Raw genomic sequence first — 17,963 nt, 5'->3', positions numbered from 1 at the left:
AATGATAAACAAGAACTGTACAAATTACCAGTAATGTTTGATAAATCATCTAGTGTGTCCAACCGATCTTTCTTTTGTAGCGCCCACCCCCAGACGTTCTCAATTTCATGAACCAATAGGAAATCATCCATATTTCATTCAAGATCCCCAGACCATGTACAAGGATAATAGATTCTCTTTTCCTGAAGCACCAGCCCTCAATAAAAGTTTAACGGCCATGAACACAGCTTTACTTTTTTTGACTAAGCTATATGAAACGCTAGATGAGAAAATGAAGAATCAAACTGACCGCATTCTGCAATCTCAAGAACATATCATCCGTGAGATAGGTTTGAAGATGCAATTTGTTTCCAAGTGTTCATCCAACCATAAGAGTCAGAGTACTCAAACTAACTTTGAAAGCATAGTATCTCCTACTTACCCTGTATCTAATAAGCCTGCTTCATCGGTTTCTAATCCTGATATTATTGCTATTGATGATTCCCAAAAAGTTCTACAGTTAACTGTGGTTGATGGCCCAACAACAACCATCATCATCATCGCTGAGCAGAAAATGGCAACCACTTTGGCTCCAATGTTCCTTAGCTCCAAAAGCGTTTCTTCAAATATTATAAACTGTAATCGCACCTCTAAACCAGTGCAAATCCTTAGCAAGTTGACTCTCGGTGCTATACACAAAAAGGACTCTAGACTGCTTAGAGCAGCAAAAAATTAAAAAAAATAAAGCCGTTTGCCCCTCAAACAAGATATTGAGCGTCAATCGAAGGAGTCCTTAGTGTATAAACCATTGGATGACCTCTTGGCAGTTTCTGCCTCAACATCATTTTTGAAAGTCCCAAACTCCATTCTTAATCCAAATCCGACAACCACTGTTTTCTCCACACAAATGATGAATACACCTCAAGTAAAGGTATTTTCGGGGGTATCTCTGCCATCTGATATTACAGATGCTATCAAAAGACAAGGAGTTAACTTACCTTCCAACAGTCATCAGTCACAAGATGTATCAGTCTTAAACGCGGAGTATACTTTGCAAGAGCTTCTCAATGAGATACGAGCCTCTTTTGCAAATTACAACAGGGAAAATGAAAATATTAAACCGCTTATGTTGCAATCACACCAAGGTCTGACCAAAGATGCCAGTCATATGCTACAAAGTTCATATCCCAATGTTAAACCCCTATTGAAAGGACCGGGTTTGCCAAGTCGAGATCAGGAATCTTTGGCAAACATGAGTTCTCACAAAACAATATAAGGGAGATCCACACTAGTGCTCAATGATGTGCCTAGACCCTCCCCTCCTGTTGGCAAGAACCAAGTACAATTTAACAAACAACCCCACCTATTGAACAAATGTCGTGGTCATCCTTTTGCCAAGTTCGACCTGAACCGCGCAAGCACCTTAAACATTTGTGCGGAAATAACAGCCTTAGAGGATCTCACCTTGAATTTACAAACCTCCCCGACCTTTCTGAAGCATGCCTATATGTTCGGTCGGGTGTAATTCTGAACACTATGGCTAGCCCGGACGGCTTTCTATAATCTAGGCTTCATCTTGAGTCAAGATGCACTCATGAAAGAGCAAATGATGATTAACACCACTTTGTCTCAATCTAGAATTTATGGTGATAAAACTGTTGTTCAATTAAACTCTGACCCAAATTCCTATGAGGCGTGGATGAATCGAAATCGTGATGGAACATCGTAACAATCCCAGAGGAATGATCTTGTTAGCCTTGTCTCCTGGAATACTAGGTGTTTTAAACGTCTGATTAATAATAGCAACTTAGATCTCTTACAATATGACATCATTGTTCTCCAGGAGACCTGGTTATGCACTCCTCCCATTTGGGACCAATATGAAATTTACCTGGTCCCTGCCAATTCTACCCTTATTGGTAGGCCAATGGTAGGTCTCATGACAGGCTTTCGTAAGGACTGGGATTTTGCAGATATATGGCACAGATCTCCTTCGCCCTGCTTCCAAATTACGAAATTCAGAAGAAGTTTAATTGATTGTGCCATTGTTAATATCTATTGGGGCAAGAAACATTTAACTTCGGATGAATTCTTTGATCATCTCAACATCATCTTGGAACAACTTTCATTTGACAAATCCATATTAGAAATCTTTGTAATGGGTGATTTGAACATGTGACTCCACATCAACATCAACCCACACAATAGATGAGCATCGCTGGCTGATGTTAATGGATAACAGAAATTTTGTAATGCTGAATGGTTCAGTCCCGGGTGATGTTCCTCATGGGGCTGGCTACATGGCATAATGATGGCTGTCACTCTACACCGGACTACATTTATGTTAACAATGAGCTCCTCTCTAACATTATCTCTCTTAACATAAGATCTACAATAATGAGTGATCATAGTACATTAAGCTTGACTTGTAATTGGCCTGTTTTGCAATCCAGGATCTTTAACTCAAATTTAGAGAATCTCCAAGTCAATAATGCGGGGAATCGTAGATGGACTAAAACTAAATTGCTTCTTTTTAAGCAAAATTTGAGTGATGCTTATGGTGATCCTACTGTATCTGACAGCCCTTGTTATATTCATGCAATGCAAATATTTTCATCCAAAAATTCAATTGCCCCAGGCGTCCATCCAAAACACTCTCATACCTTTGACATCGAGGTAAAACATAAAAAGAGAGATTTAAGAAACATGTGAAAATGCTATTAAAAGCTCCAAAAGAGCTCTTAGTAACAAACTTGGAACAGATAAAACTAAAAAAAATGTATAAAAGTTGGCTCTGCAGTCGTCATGCTTTTCAATAACGCAATGGTGAAGCCATGTTAAAAACAGATTGTCCTGAAATCATCGGTGGGCATTTGGGCGCTTTTCAACACTGCATGTCACCAACCTCAGGCAACAGTTCAGATCAACTCTATACCAGCAGTTGAGTGGGAATCCTACTTTAGTAACATCTATCGTAATCCTTTTCCAGACATTTGTCTGGAGTGGGACAAAGTTGATCTCGATCACACAGTACAGTTTGACCGAGAAGATATCTTACACTATATATCTAAACTGAGCACCTCTCGAGCTTCAGGACCAGATGGCCTCCAGAATTCATCAATTAAACAGAATAAGGATGATTGGGCTGACTTCCTGCACCTTATCTTTAAGGAGAGCATGAGATTGCGTAATATGCCCACCTCATGGCAAACATCTGTGATCCTCCCAATTTTCAAAAAGGGTGATCGATCAAAACCAACCTCGTATAGACCGATATCCAGGCAAAATTCTCGCCCGAATGATCATGAAAGAATTCAATAATTGGCTAGACAGATTGAATTATCGGGACCCCTGTCAAACGGGCTTCATTCCAGGGTTAGGCACGGCAATTAATCTAACGATTTTGAATGCCATCATCATGCAGGGGAAAAGGAACAAACAACCAATATATGCTGTCTTTGTTGATTTCAGGTCAGCCTTTGACCTTTTTCCAAGGGAATTACTATTAAAAAAGCTACTGGATCTAGAATGTCCTTGGTTCATATTAAAGTGGATTGTAGCATTTCACTCAAACACATCCATTCAAATCAGATTGAATAATCTTGGTCTTTTGTCGGCACATATAAGAAATACCCAGGGCCTGAAACAGGGTTGCCTCCTGTCATCTGCTCCATTTAATTTTTTCATTTGGGATGTTGGGTTTTCGCACTGTGATTACAGATCCTGTGAAGCTAAAAGGTTCCAGTATCAATTGTCTTCTCTACGCTGACGATATGATTCTGATATCTCAAATACCTGTCGGTCTGCGTAACATGTTGAATGCTCTGGATGCCTATGCTAGCAAAAATTATATCAGTATCAATCTTAAAAAGACTCAAGTTATACAATTTGGGGCAAAAAAAAGACAAAAAAAGCTATTGGTGGAAATTACAAAATGTTGCTCTGCAGATTGTACATACATCTATCTGGGTATTTGTATCAATGATCACTCTTCCGATAGACCATATGATGAGCACCTACAGTTAAAACAGAACAGCTCTATCTCAAATGAGTCTTATACGCAAGAAATACTGCAAATTATCTTTCAGTCCCTTGGTTACATATTTTAAACAAAAATACATTCCTACCATACTTTATGGTACTGAAACAAAAAAATGTCAGACCTATTCATATTGGTCGAAATTTGAAAGCCTTTATTGGAAGAAGTCACTCCTATTACCCATGTCTGAATCTATGTGTGTTATTAGACATGAATTGGGTCTTATATCTGTCTACGCAATCTATAAGTGGAAAATGTGTCAACTCTTTAGAAAATGCATAATGAAAGAAAACAATGGTTTGCTTTTGATGCTGTCTAATTACTTGTTAACATCTAATGATTCTTTTGCAAAAAGTTGGCGTACTTTTGCTTGCAAAGTTTTGTCAAGTGCAAATATAACCCAGGATTTGCTAACAACAAACCCAGATAAAGCGAAAAATTAAACTTTGGAGGTTTGATTGGATTAAAACGAGGATGGCATGTTTGGAATTACAAAAATTCAATCGTAATCCATTCGCTCTCAAAGCATATGGCCAGGTTGAACAATATCTAACCCAATCTCCAAACCCCTCCCACCGCTCTGATTTCTTGAGATTCAGACTGAATATCTGGCCTTCAAAAGAAATACTGGTAAAATGGGGAAGAATTGTGGAGGATAACCTTGAATGTTGGTTTTGTAAGAAAATGGGCGAGACTTTGATACATCTATTGGTGGAGTGTGAAGCCTTGTTATCTCTGCAATTTTTTATTTTAAGCATTTGTTTGACACCAATTATGCATTGTATTTAGATGAATTATGGTCAAGAATGTTTATGGGAAATTCTAAATGCTTAAGATATGCTGTTGTAAATTAAATCAATTGAAGATCAAACTTAGTGGTAATCGTGAGGTTTATGGCTTGGATAATAAGGCTGCTCAACTTTGGTCGAACAGGAGTTCATATACTTTAGTTATTAATGTAAATGCAATGAATGTAATCAAAATGTTCTCGTTTTATATGTTATATCATTATTTTATCAATATTTTTTATTTATGTTTTTGTATACATATGTTGAAAGGTCGGATTAATTTCTTGACCAAAACAACATTAAATAAAAAAAGAAAATAGCCTAGAACACACATTTCAAATATGCCTAAGAGTGGGGGAAAAAAAACGAGTCACACTCTTAGCAGGAGAAGAAAATAAACCCTTCAAATCCAGCAAAGCTGCTGGGGGATTCTATAGGTAAGGGAAATTAGCCATAGAATGAGAATTCTCCCTAACACAGATCGCACCCTTTTCCAGCATCGCTCGTACCTCCAGAAGTAGCTGTAGAATGTGGTTTTCTTTCCTGGCCACTGTTGGAAAGTGGCGACACTGGAACTCCAGAATGTGTCAGTGGGCCAGGGCATCCAGCACCCAACAGTCGTTGGAGATGGATTTCCACACGCAATGAAGTTCGCCAGCCGGCCTCCCACCGGGGTGCTCGGGTGGGGCCCCAAATCACGGCTAGTTCAGCCCTGCTTCACTGAGGCCTTGCACAACAAGGTCCACCGGCCTTGCTGCGGCCCCTGTAGGCTTCCTGCGCCAAAGAACAGGCCACCTGATGATACGACGAAGAGCTGCTGCTGAATCCTTTGGAAGCACCTTGAGATTGACCTCCAGAGGTCCGAAAGGACGGCCGTCGCTGATGGAGCGTGCCCAAGGAACGGGCCGTCTCCGTGACCGCCTTGATGCCTGCAGTGACTCGTTCACTGCCTTGCCGAACAGGTTGTTCCTGCCGAAGGGCATGTCTAGTTCCCTGGTCTGTAAGTCCTGAGGGAAATCGGTGGCCCTGAGCCAACCACGCCGGCGCAGGCAAACGCTGTTGCCCATCTGGCGAAAATCGGTGTCGGCGATGTCCGTAGCTACAGTATGGGTGTGGTCAGAAGCCACCTCGCCCTCTTGCAGGATTTCGAGGGCCCCCGCTCTCTTGTTGTCCGGAAGGAAGTCCAGGAGGAGGGCGATTTTAAACCACAGCTCCATATCGTAACGTGCCATGATAGCGATAGCGTTGGCCACCTTAATGGTCCTCACTGCCGACGAGATGACCAGACGTCCGGCTTCTTCCCCTCACCGTCCTGCGGGGAAGTGGAAGTCAATGCCGTTGCCCCTGCCTATTTCTTCTTGGCCACCGCAGAGACTACGGAGTGTGGGGACGGCTGGGCTCTGAGGCACATAGGAGCGGAGTCTGGGACCCGGTACTTCTTCCCGTACCGGTCTCTTCGCAGGGGCCGTGGACGGGTTCTTCAGAAGGGACAGTCCCACGTCCCAGATGTCGTCCAACAGCAGGGCTGAGAGTACGGTCTTCCTCTTGGCCTCTTGTCTTTGATAAAGGAATCCCTCCTCCTTCTGCTCTTCGGGGCCTAGCTGGAAGAGCTCTGAGGCCCTGGCGATCATGCCGTCCAACGAGCCAATTTCGTCGGGAGGGGAGGCCCGGGAAGGGGGCGATGGAAGATCTGTTCCATCATCGCCGCCGCCCGTCGTCACAGTCTGTCTCCGTCTCATCCCTCAGTGGAGGGGATGGAGGTGAAGGATGGAAGGGCTGGGGATGATGGATCCGCCTTGGCTTGGATGGTGGGCTCTCCGACAGTCCAGGTGCCACTGGGTCGTCTGCCGGAGGAGAGGGCAACCCTCTCCTTATTTCTGTGCATAGCGTGTGCAAGGCTAACATGTCGTCCTCCGACCTGCAAGCTGGTGGAGGCAGCGGTTGCGATGGTAGCGTCGGAAGCGGTGTAGTCTCCTCCGGCTCTTTATCGGTCTGCCGTTCCTCGCCGTCTCCGTCACTTTCCACGTCTGCCTCGTCAGGGTCCTTCCCGTAGGCCCTGACCTTGCAAATCGCTCATCAAGAACTGTCTTGAGTCCTGAAAGCTTGTCCTCGGAGGAGATATCGGAGTCTGGTAGGACCATAGTGCCCCCCCTTTTCTCACCCAGGGGCTTCACAGGGGTCTTATCGATGGGCGTGAAAGACGATTCCCTCCGGTTGGGCAGGGAAACTCTAGGCTTGAGGGGCGTTTCCACTGGGGCCGCCTCTGCGGTCTTTGCCAGGGACGCCACCACTCCCTCAATCGAAACCTTAGCCTGGTGAATCTGGGCCTTCGCGACCTTAGACGCGCCTGAGGCCTTTCACTGTGTGGGGAGGGCCACTGCCTCGCTCCCCCTTGGCTTTCTCCGTCGAAACCGACCGGGCCTTCTCCAGAAGCTTACCCGGGTTGTCTGATTTCCTTTTCATTGAGCCGGAGCATTGGCTCGTGGTTGAGGGCATCAGTGATGTTGCGCCCGGCCTGGCATCCGAGGAGCCCGCACTAACGGCACTCCCGGTGCCCGCAGTGCTTTGCCTTATGTTGGGCTCTCGATGCCGGAGCGCCCACAAAAGGACCTAGAAGGCCGCTCGGATTTTCTCTTCAGAGAAGTACGTTGCCGGGGCTCACCTGCCGCCGGGCTCTTTGACTCCAGACAGTCAGCGATTCGCTTGTGGCGGTCCTTCAGAGTACGGAGGACATGTCCTTGCAGAATGCACAGGCCTCCTCGACGTGCGATTTATCTGTGTGCAGGCAGTAGAGGCACTGAGTGGCCATCCTCTTTGAAGAGGTTCTGTAGTCCACATCCTGAGCAGATCCTAAACCGAGGCGTCGAGTCTCCCTTGTCTTTAGCCAGGAACATGAGGGGTAGGCCCCCGAAGATCTTCTGGAATCCTCCAAGAAATGAAATTAGACGAAAATTCACCCTTGAGGGGCATAGAGATTTCCAAAACGGGTCCCAATTGATCGGAAGATGAATCGGTGGAGCTTGAGGCTCATTTTAACAATAAAAATAAGAGTAAACTCTTTGAAAAAACTCAATACGCAGTAAAGCCCGAGAGCTCAGCACGAGGACTCCCAACACTTGAACGTGCAGTAAAAATCTGAAGATGGTTGCCAGAGGAGGGGCTTAGGTAGAGGGCATTCATTGGCTGGGGGCAATATGACCCAGAGACCAGTGATTGGTTATTAGTAGAAAGACAGTTCAGAAACGAAACAAACTGATTTTTTTCTTTACTGAGGATTTCCAGCCGGACGACGGGGAATATTCATGAGCATGTGAATCCATGCCAGACCCCATGCTGGAGAATCAAGGAGATACCGAGCAATTACATCACTGAAAGCGACTAATAAGTCACCAAGACAGAATCAGGAACTTGTTACCATAGATGACAACCTTAGCGTCCTGCAAGCACTAGATATATGACAGCTGACTATCCGCTTACTGGGCCTACTACACATGCCTAGCTTCCGCTTGTGCCATCTCCTCTGAGCACAGCTATCGCAAAACCCATAAATGTAAACAGGAGCAGTGGGCTTGTTAGTATAAAAAATCCACTCCAGACACTCACCTCTCCAATCACAATCCTCACTCTCTACTCTACATCAACAGACCATAGAGCGCAGCTAGACCCCTTGACCCCAGCGCTTGGACGTCATACCATCAATATATAGCGCGCTACATAAATGCCAAATAATATAAGATGTGTTAAGTGTACATGACGTGACCAATAGAGTGGCCTGATAAAGCGTTGATGTGGGTTTAAACTCAATTTATTCGGGCAGTAGATTCAGCTCTAGTGGTGAGCATGGTGGAATATCGTGGCAGTGGGACTCTGAAGCGCATGAGTAAATTAGATATAGTTACAGTATTCCGACCTAGGTAAGTTATGTTTAGCTTGTAATTCCCTGTTCAAGAGAAGATTCTCGTCCTCCAGGACATCCTCCTCCCCCAAGACGGTTGTGCAGGATCCACAGAGGGATTGCCCCATCTTAGTAAGTTCAGGGAGTTTCTTGTTGTGCCATAATGATTGTGTGTGCAATTGAGAGTCTACCAGCCCACCCCATACATGGTGTGGTGTCTTTCCTTATCTTGACAACCGGCTGTGCGATTGTAGGATGCACGTGGGCTCCCTTACTGCCATAAAGCATATGTAGTGGCTTAACTCTCTTCATTCAGGTACATTCTGCCCGCATGTGAGGCAATTGGGGGTCACCGTGTAAGCCTTTGTTGGCCATTGACAGTAGGCCTGCCCAGTAGTATTTACTCATAATGGGTAGCCCTATACCACCCTCCCAGTCAGGGTTGTGAAGTGTTGCTAGGGCAATTCGGGTTTGGGTGCCCTGTCACAGCAGATTTCCGAGGATAACATCCACTGTGTCGAACTCTGTTTTAGGAATGGCAATGAGGATGTTTTGCATGACATAAACCTATCTGGGGAGCATCAGCATCTTGAAAAGTGTGGCTCTACCAATAATGACATCTGCAGAGACTTCCAGTGTTGAACTTCTTGGAGGAGATTATGCGTCCCAGGTTGTGCCTAAGGGATGACCGATGATCCCTACAAATGATGATACTCCGATATTTACATGATTCTCTGACTATTTGGAAGGTGCGCAGTGGAGGGATTGCTGGGCCGTCTCACTGTAGGGGAAACCGTGTTGATTTGTGCCAATTCACCATGAGGCCGCTGATCTTCACGTACTGGTGAAGAATTTGGGACACACTTGAATGGGACCTAACCGGGTTACCCAGAAAAATGAAGGATACTCTGCGTACAGGAATACTCCAACTTCATGTCCCATGGGCCACACAAAGCCTTGCCACCCCGAGTCTGAGCTCAGCCAGACTGCCATCAGTTTGAAGGCCAGGATGAGCGGTAATAGAGGACATCCCTGTCTAGTCCCCCTTTCCAATGGAAATGTTTGAGATGACATGCCATTGACCCTGAACCTTGCTATCGGATTGGGGCATAGTAATTTGGCACATCGTATGGTGTCATTGCTTAACACCATTCGCTGCATAATTCTCCACATGAAATCCCATATCACTGAATCAAATGCTTTCTCAATGTCAATGGAGAGAATTGCAAGGGGATTTCCAAAAAGATGGACACGGTCCATTGCCACATGCCAGGTATTCATTAGAGTAGACTGTTGGGCAAAAACCTGCAATGGTTGCGGCGTATTATTGCTGGGTTACCTCCATCAAGCAGACGGCGAGGATCTTATATTCAGCATTTCTAGAAATCTATTTTAACAAGTTTTAATGAACTGCAATACAATTCTGTTGCCACAACCTGTGGAGTAAATTGCCATGTACAAGGGAACAGGGTATTTTTAGGGTACCCAATGTGAGAGCTTTAACTTCGGAGGGGGCACAAAGCAGTAGACTTCCTAGAGGGGGCTTGTATATGGCTCTGCAGAGGAAAAGGGTCAGTGAACCAATTAAGGAAAGCCAATACTTGGTGTTAATGCCAGACTTGTAGTTTGGGATTTTCTACCCAATAGTGTTAGGTGGGAAACAGAGAGCTGGACTGTGGCTGTTCCATCTTCCATTTAAAATGGAGAGTTCCCTAAAAAACTGCTTACCATCATCATGTGATCCTTCACCCACTGGGATCCCAACATAGACCATAACGTTGACGGCATCAGACACATCCAGATGCAGATTTGTGGTACCAACACGCCTATCTTCTGCAGTTATTAGACCTAACGGAAAAGAAAGCAAAGCTGAAGGTTTGGCACAATGATAGAACCACAAGCTTTCATTTCATAATCAACCACTAAAATGGAATGTTAGTACACAGTGAACTCTGCAAGAGTCAAAAGGGCATTGCTTTCTTTGGTGACACGCACAGACATCAGATTGTTTAGGATAAGGGACTGAGACAAACAACTTGCTCATAGCCAACACAATTATATAAAGGTCTTGCTGTCCTCCAAAGACCTCCATTAAAGTATTTAAGAAATGCACCATAAACTCCAGACTGCACATTTGGTGAGCAAGTGCGCATCTACGTCATGTGACATAAGCCCCACCAATCTTTTTAGCCCTGCCTCTTACTTTCTGTTCTTAACTCTCAGATCAAGGGCATCTCTCGTCCGTGCATCTGAAAAGAAGGGCAGACAAAGAAAAGGGCAATTCCTGTTTGAAACCTATTTGGATCCAGCACCAGAAACCCTTGCCCCTTTTAACATCAGTTAAGCTCCCTTGAATGTGTGTTTCACCACTCTCTCACAACAGCCTATCGCCTCTCACAAGCATCATCATGGACACTGCATTGAAGCAACCTCACCCACGTCACCATACACCCCACGTCACCATACACCCCCCATCACCAATCAAGCATCCAGCACTACACAACTGATGCTCGCCAATGTCCGCTCAGCAATCAAACATGCAGCTGACATTCCCCGACCTAATAACCACATGCGACTTGGACGCCATCTTCATTAGGGAGACCTGGATGATATCCACTTCCAGCTGCACCCTAGATGTCCTCACCCCAAAGGCTACAGAATTCTAAGAAGAGACAGTCCGAACAAGATCAGCAGAGGCCACACCATCATTCACAAGGTATCATGGCCATGCACCCAACTGGATGTCAACCATTGGAGCTTTTGAAAACCTAGCCTGCCACTTCCCGCTGCTCCCAACAGACGGTCCCTTTTCACCTCATCTACCGACCACCCAAGCCCAACACCCCCTTATGCGAGGACTTCACAGATTTAGTCACCACCAGGTCTCTCATGCATGCCATTGACTTCCTCGTTGACTACGCAACCCAGCAAACAAATCAATGAGGGAAGAACTCCACAGTCTTCTGTTAGGGGGTATTACAAAAGTCCTGTCCGAGACAGCACTTAGGAAAGCCCACCCTTGGTGAACAAGGTTACACTACTTAGGTTCCAGCTGAACCACACAAGAATTTGGAAGAATGGTGAGCAGCAAGGCTTAGTTTAAGGAGGAGGAGGGCTGTAGTGAGGTACAAAGAACTCAGAGCATACACTTAGAAGTTATATAAACAAACAGTTATTTAATATATACACCAAGGCACATTCTTGTAACGTTTAAGTCAAGTAAGTACTATAAGGAACAAGTTACTTAACTAACTATTTTTTATTTGCTTTTAATTGATGTACAATTTTTACAAAAGTAGGTCTATGTTTTTGATCGAAAACAGCTACATGTCTACTGTAGAGCCTTCCTTTTGGTCAAGCATCTGGTCACTTTTTTCTTGGAAAATGTTTGACCATAAATGCCACCACTGCTATCTTAAATGTGGTCCTTTGCCCACACATTAGAGCAGTCCACCAATCCTCTGCGTAAAACAAGGGAACCTTCGACAGGTGTTGGCCGAGTAATTTAGTTTGCTCCTTGGATAAACCCAGACAGTGGATCAAAAGGGGTTTCAGATTTGACGTCGTCTTCCCCTTTGCAGAATCAACATCTCTGTTGATCCAATTTTGATCTTATTGCAATGATCTTATTGGTGGGAAAGAGATTCAAACGTGTTCTAAAAACCGATCTCAATATAAACTGCTAGGATATTTTGCCACATATCAGAAGCAGATTTAATTTTCTTCCTTCAGATGGTATGTGTGCTGTTGACTGGCACCCAGAAGCAGTGGAGAGATTGAGTATCCAGTCGTTTTCTCTCAAATACTTTTTTTACTCTCGTGGGATTTAGCTTCAGATCATCTTCAGTACAATCGACTTGCCCCCAGTTTGATTCTGTCAAGTGCCCACTTTTCCAGTGTTAGGTTAGTCCCTCCTGTCAGTTCTTTGTTGATAATCTCAAAGATTTCCGGCCAGGTGGGTGGGATGGTTTTTTTAAACAGTGCTAGACTTGGTGTCAAGTTTGGGAGACCCAAGAGACTCTTCCAAAAAAGACTCGAGCCGCGGCCATACTATCTCTGCAATATTTAACATGACCTCAGCGCCATAGGTCAGGGAAGGAACTACTTTTGACTTGTAGTAGTTCAACACAGTATGGAAAAGCAGCCTCATTTCTTGTTCAGTGCTACTGCCTGACTGGCTAGGGTCTTGGTTGTCTCACGGAGGAGGTCCAGCATTGGAGATTCCACTGTACCGTGGTTTAGCATGACTCCTAGAAATTTGAAATGTTTTACCTTGTTGGATCAATGTACGACCCAGGAACCATTTCAATTTCTTGTTAGGTTTCTTTGTTTTTTCAAAGCACAGGATTTTTGTTTTCCCTATGTTTATCTCCACATCATTCTCGATGTATTTTTGGAAGCTATCCAGCTGACGCTGAAGACCCACTGGGGTTTGACATATTAAGACCAAATCGTCAGCATACAGGAGACGAGTGAGGCGGACACCTCCTAAAGTCGGTGGGAAAGATCTGATCGAGGCCCCAAAGTGCTGGAGATCGGCTAAGAACAAGTTAAACAATGCCGGGGCAAGAGGACAGCCTTGTTTTACGCCTCTAGCTGTGGTGATTTCACTGGAGTGTTCCGAACCGGTTGAGTCGCACGCTCATTGTGGTATTTGAGAAGAGTGCAATCAGGGGTTCCAGAATTTATGTCTGGCAGCTCTGAGCGGGCAGTTTTTCCCACAACCTTTGTTGTTTGACTTAATAAAACGCTAGGACCAAGTCTACGAAGATCCTTGGTTGGCCCTCCCACAGCATCCCCTTCAGGGTGCTAAGAAGAAAGACGTTAACAGCCGTCTCGGTCTCCTTGACTAAGCTGGTTTGAAATGGGTCATTGCATCCCGCTGCCCTGGTCCAGTCTTCTAGACGTTGTAGGACTGAAGAGCCAACAATCTTTGTAATCACATCCAGAAGTGCGATGGGACAATAGTTACTAGGGTTTTTTCTTTGTCCTGTCTTGAAAATGGGGACCACTATTGACTTCTTCGACAAGCTATGGATCGAGTGGGTTCGAGTGATATCCTCAATCAGTTTGTGAATAAAAAGAGCCAAAGGCTCTGGATGTTCTTTCAGGATAGCGTTGGTCTATCCATCGGGGCCGGGGGCCCTTGAGGCGTTCAGCTTTCGTATTTTGACCAGTATATGTTCTACATCGTGAGGGATGTCCCATGGTTCGATCTTATTCACTAGGTGTCGTTGGCCGAGATCCATCTTCCCGTGAAAAAGATTTGAAAACTGATCCACCCATACTTGTTCTTTGACGTTCTGCTGGAGGGCAATGGTGTTGCCCACTGTGGATTTTTACCAGTGACCAAAAGTCTTTCACTTTTCTTCCACAAATCACTTAACATATTTTCAGAGTTGTTTTGGTACTTTTTAGCTCTGTGCATGGATATCAAGTTTTTATAGGTCTTGTTTGCCATGTTTGCCTTTTCTTTATCATTTGGATGGTTTGTATTGGCCGCTATATGTTAAAACTTTCTCAACATCGTTATTTTTTCTACGAGTAGAACGTTGTATGTGTGAATTCTTTTTGTTCTCTCCACCAGCGGTCCACGTTTTGAAGTACGGTAGCATTCGAGAAGGGGAGTGTAATCCATGTTAGCATTCTCAGTTTTGGAGTGATCGGTTCTCAGTTTCTTTATGGAGTCCAATAACAACTTTTCGATTGCAGGTTTATACAATTATGCATTCCGTCACAGATGTCATCATTCTTTGTCTTTCTGGTTCCCCCACAACCAGGTTGCATACAGCAAGTTGTGATTGCTGTTAGCTGTCTTGACCACTTCAAAAGATGTAACAAGGTGCATGAGGTCCCTTGATACGAAGATATAATCAATTACTGCATGTTGATCAGCTCTCCCTCAAGTCGCTGTTGGCGTTACGTCCCATTCGACTTAACAGTTTAAGATGTGCTGGTCAGGTGAGGCCATGAGCGACATCCACGAGATTCCTCGGTCCACTGAGGCAGACCTTCTTTCTTTCTCGCCCCGTAGTAATCAGCCTTTATGCATCTGGCATTGAGGTCGACACACAGTATGATGTGGGGAGTGTGCTGGTTGGTATATGCATCATCGATCAAACTTGCGTCCATGTCCAGAAAGGTCTTGTTTGACAGAGCTTGGGGGTTCCAGTAAAGCTTTACGATTACCAAAGTGGATGATTTGTCTTTGTTCAGTGAATTCACTGGGTGCTTCCATTTCACCAAAAGTTCTTGGGCAAATAAGTTGGACAAAATTACTTTAGTGATATTCAGGCCGCCGGCGGATCTTACCGCAGTCAATAGGCCGGATGTGGGCCTTCCTTTGTGTCTTTTAGCTGCTGAGTTCAGGACTACTTCGTATCCGTCGAGGGTGGGTTTTTCACTTAGCCAGGTTTCCTGGAAGCATAACAAGTCATAATCCTCCAAGCTTAAATTGCTTTGAGCCGTCAAGTTTTTGAAGCCCCTTGTGTTCCAAGAGGGCATCTTTAGGCAGTTGGGTTGGGACGATGTGAAAGTATGGCTGTGTTTTTGACGGGTGAGAGAAGGGCATCTTGGATCGCTATGCGCACCACGCTTGGCCAAGGCTCCTGGAAGACAGGACCAGTGTGATTGTTTTAGGTCCTGGTTTTGGCCAGTTGAGAGTGTATGTGTTTCTGCTTGGGTCCAAAGGTCGATCCAGTTTGAATGCGATATTCAGATTGAGTATCAGACCTTTCGGGACTCAACCCGTCTCCAGTGGGTCTAAAAGGGTTTGTATCTCCCTTGATCTTCTCGTGATCTCATCATCATGGAGAGTGGGCTTGTTAGATCTTTCTGGTACGACTCCCGCTCCCCCTGCAACTCTCTGTACCCCATAGAGGGATCGACATGTCCACAGAGGCTTTCGCTGGAGTTAAGTCAAAACCCAAGCATTAGGAGACTTTCAGCTGCGTCCATCAACATCCCTTAGGGAATATGCGGTCCATACGTTGTTCATCGCCAAATTTGATGATCTTCAAGACAGGACGTAGGTTTGGGATACAGTGAAGGAGTTCCTAAATTTAAAAAAATTTAGTCATGGATCAGGTCATCGTCTGTATCCAAGATGCTCTGTAGTTTTAATGAGCGCTGACTATTCTGTTTTAAGCTCGCGGATGATGTCTCGCAGTTTGTGTGTCTAGGACTTCTTCAAATCGGCCATTGTCTCGGGATTCTTTCTGACCCTTGCTGGTCTTGCCGATTAGGAGGAAGTGCTGTAGTGATGTTGGTAATTTCTTCCCTGTATCGGTTGTTCCGTCTAGGCGTTCTGACTAAGAGCGGAAGAGTCAAGGACCCTTTTCCTCTTGTTCTCAGGCTGAGGTAGGACGAGGTGCTCTCTGGAGGGGCTGTAATCAGCTTGAGATAACTTGTTATTCAGTATGTTACCATTGTGTAGTCTTAGCCGAGATCTTTCTTTTTTCAGAGAGGGTCAAGAAGACAGGAGAGCCTGGGCCCTCTGTAATGGGAGCAAGTTTGTCTGTGTTTTTTCCATTTTCACAAAGCTGCCGCTGTGAACCCTGCGGTCTGAAGTCCTTTGTGGTCAGTTCAAATTCTGAATCTTCAATCGATTACTGATTTAAGTCCACCAGGTCTTGCATCACTTGTATTTCGTCATTTGATACTGTTACCATCTCCCCCACATTTCCTGTGTGCCTTGTCGTTGGGGTGAGTTTGAAGACTTTCAGAATGTCTTTCCTTAAGACCTTCCTCAGAGCATGTTTAGGGGGTCCAGTTTGTATTTGATTTAGTTGAATAGGTTCAGTGGGCGATAGGGGGGGGGGGGGGGTGGGTTCAAACTGTTACTTGATCCTGTGTAGAGGTCTTGTTGGCGTCTTTCTTCTTCTTCGTCCTTTGTGCAAAGACAGAAAAGTCTTGGTTGTTGACACTGGTAAGTTCTTGGTTTCCTTTCAAGATTTTATATGTTTCCGTGACCTTGGGTCCAAAGCAACGATCCGGATTTCCAGGGGTATCACAGTAGTTGACCACGCTCTTCCTTTTTGTTGAATCATGTTTGGTGTGTTCCCTTTTTTCGCCTCTTATTTCTATAAAGGCACATTGGAATTTCGGTGTTGGTTGTCTCGTTCCTCGTTTAAGACACTGTTTAAGCTTTCCGTCCCTTCGCCAGTTTGTGCGGATTGCGGACAGGAGGAACAAAAAATGTGTTTCCCTGCTTTCCTTGCATTTTCGTGGCAAAAAATTCCTTGTTTCGTTGGCAGTGATATATCCCTTCCATGACCAGTAGTTTCAAATGCATCATGGCCATCAAGGTCGTATAGTCTTTTAAGGTATGATTTATTGATTCATATAATTTAGTAAATGGTGCCAGGGCAGTAGTTGGGGACGACCAAAAAAAAAAAAACAAACCGGTTTCTTCTTTTTTTCTTTCTCTGTTTGCAGATGCGATTGCTCTAATGATAGGTTATTGTCTTGACAATATGAAATGGAGGAGTACTGTAAGGAGCCTAATTTGTGCAGGGCATTTTGAGTGGTGTTCTGCAGTTGCGTTTCACCTTCCAAAATACATTTTCAAATCTCGTGGTTGTGGAAGGCCTTTTTGGATCAAGTACTTGCTGCACCCTCCTAATCTCTTTAGGCGTGGCAGCCAGATGTATAGGTCCCGGTTCCTAAAGTGGCTGTTTTGTGATAGATTCCAGAGCCATTCTGGTTGACTCTGAATCCAGAACTAAAACCGGCTTTAGTTCATATATGGGTGTTGAGTCGTCGCTAATTAATCCGTGGGTAATTTGGTCTGTGAGGGGATGATCCTCACAATCCTCTTTATTCCTGGTTTCCTCCTGAGGGCACACAAACATTTTCTCCAGGGACGGACGACTTATCCATGATGAGCGAGACCCTGTACTTTACCCCCTCAGGGATTTCTGTGTCAGAGTTTGACAGAGGGCTCGCGAGTTCGCATTTTCCCAGTCTTAAGTTGAATAAAGACAGACAAGCTCAGAGCAGAGCGTGCTCCTTTTTTGGTCGGTTTTCGCTTAGTTCTCGGTGGACTTGTTAATTTGCCCCCTCGTCGTTGAAATGGTTTAAAGGCAGTGTTCGTTAGGCAAGATAGTATGCAGTACCCTTTGGGTGCACTACAACAACCCTGGCCTCCTGGCAACAGGAACCCAACCTTTGGTATACGTCTGTACTACAAAGGTTGGTAGCATGTTGAGCAGCCAGGCTTATCTCAAGAGGGATGTGAGCTGTAGGGGAGTTATACAGATTC

The 17,963-nt window shown here is 44.9% G+C and overlaps 1 protein-coding gene across 1 annotated transcript in view; it reads right to left on the bottom strand.

Moving 5' to 3' along the window:
* Nucleotides 1-17,963, bottom strand: part of KDM3B (lysine demethylase 3B) — a 2,029,046-nt gene that overhangs the window by 391,695 nt on the left and 1,619,388 nt on the right. The window contains exon 20 of the mRNA XM_069651588.1: nucleotides 10,430-10,549. Within this exon, the coding sequence (XP_069507689.1) occupies nucleotides 10,430-10,549 (120 nt within the window). The remainder of the gene's footprint in view (nucleotides 1-10,429; nucleotides 10,550-17,963) is intronic.

This window comes from Ambystoma mexicanum, chromosome 3p (genome assembly GCF_040938575.1).
Source record: "Ambystoma mexicanum isolate Mex_15411 chromosome 3p, UKY_AmexF1_1, whole genome shotgun sequence".
In the NCBI taxonomy this organism is placed as follows: Eukaryota; Metazoa; Chordata; class Amphibia; order Caudata; family Ambystomatidae; genus Ambystoma; species Ambystoma mexicanum.
This window is presented reverse-complemented; position numbering and strand designations above follow the sequence as displayed.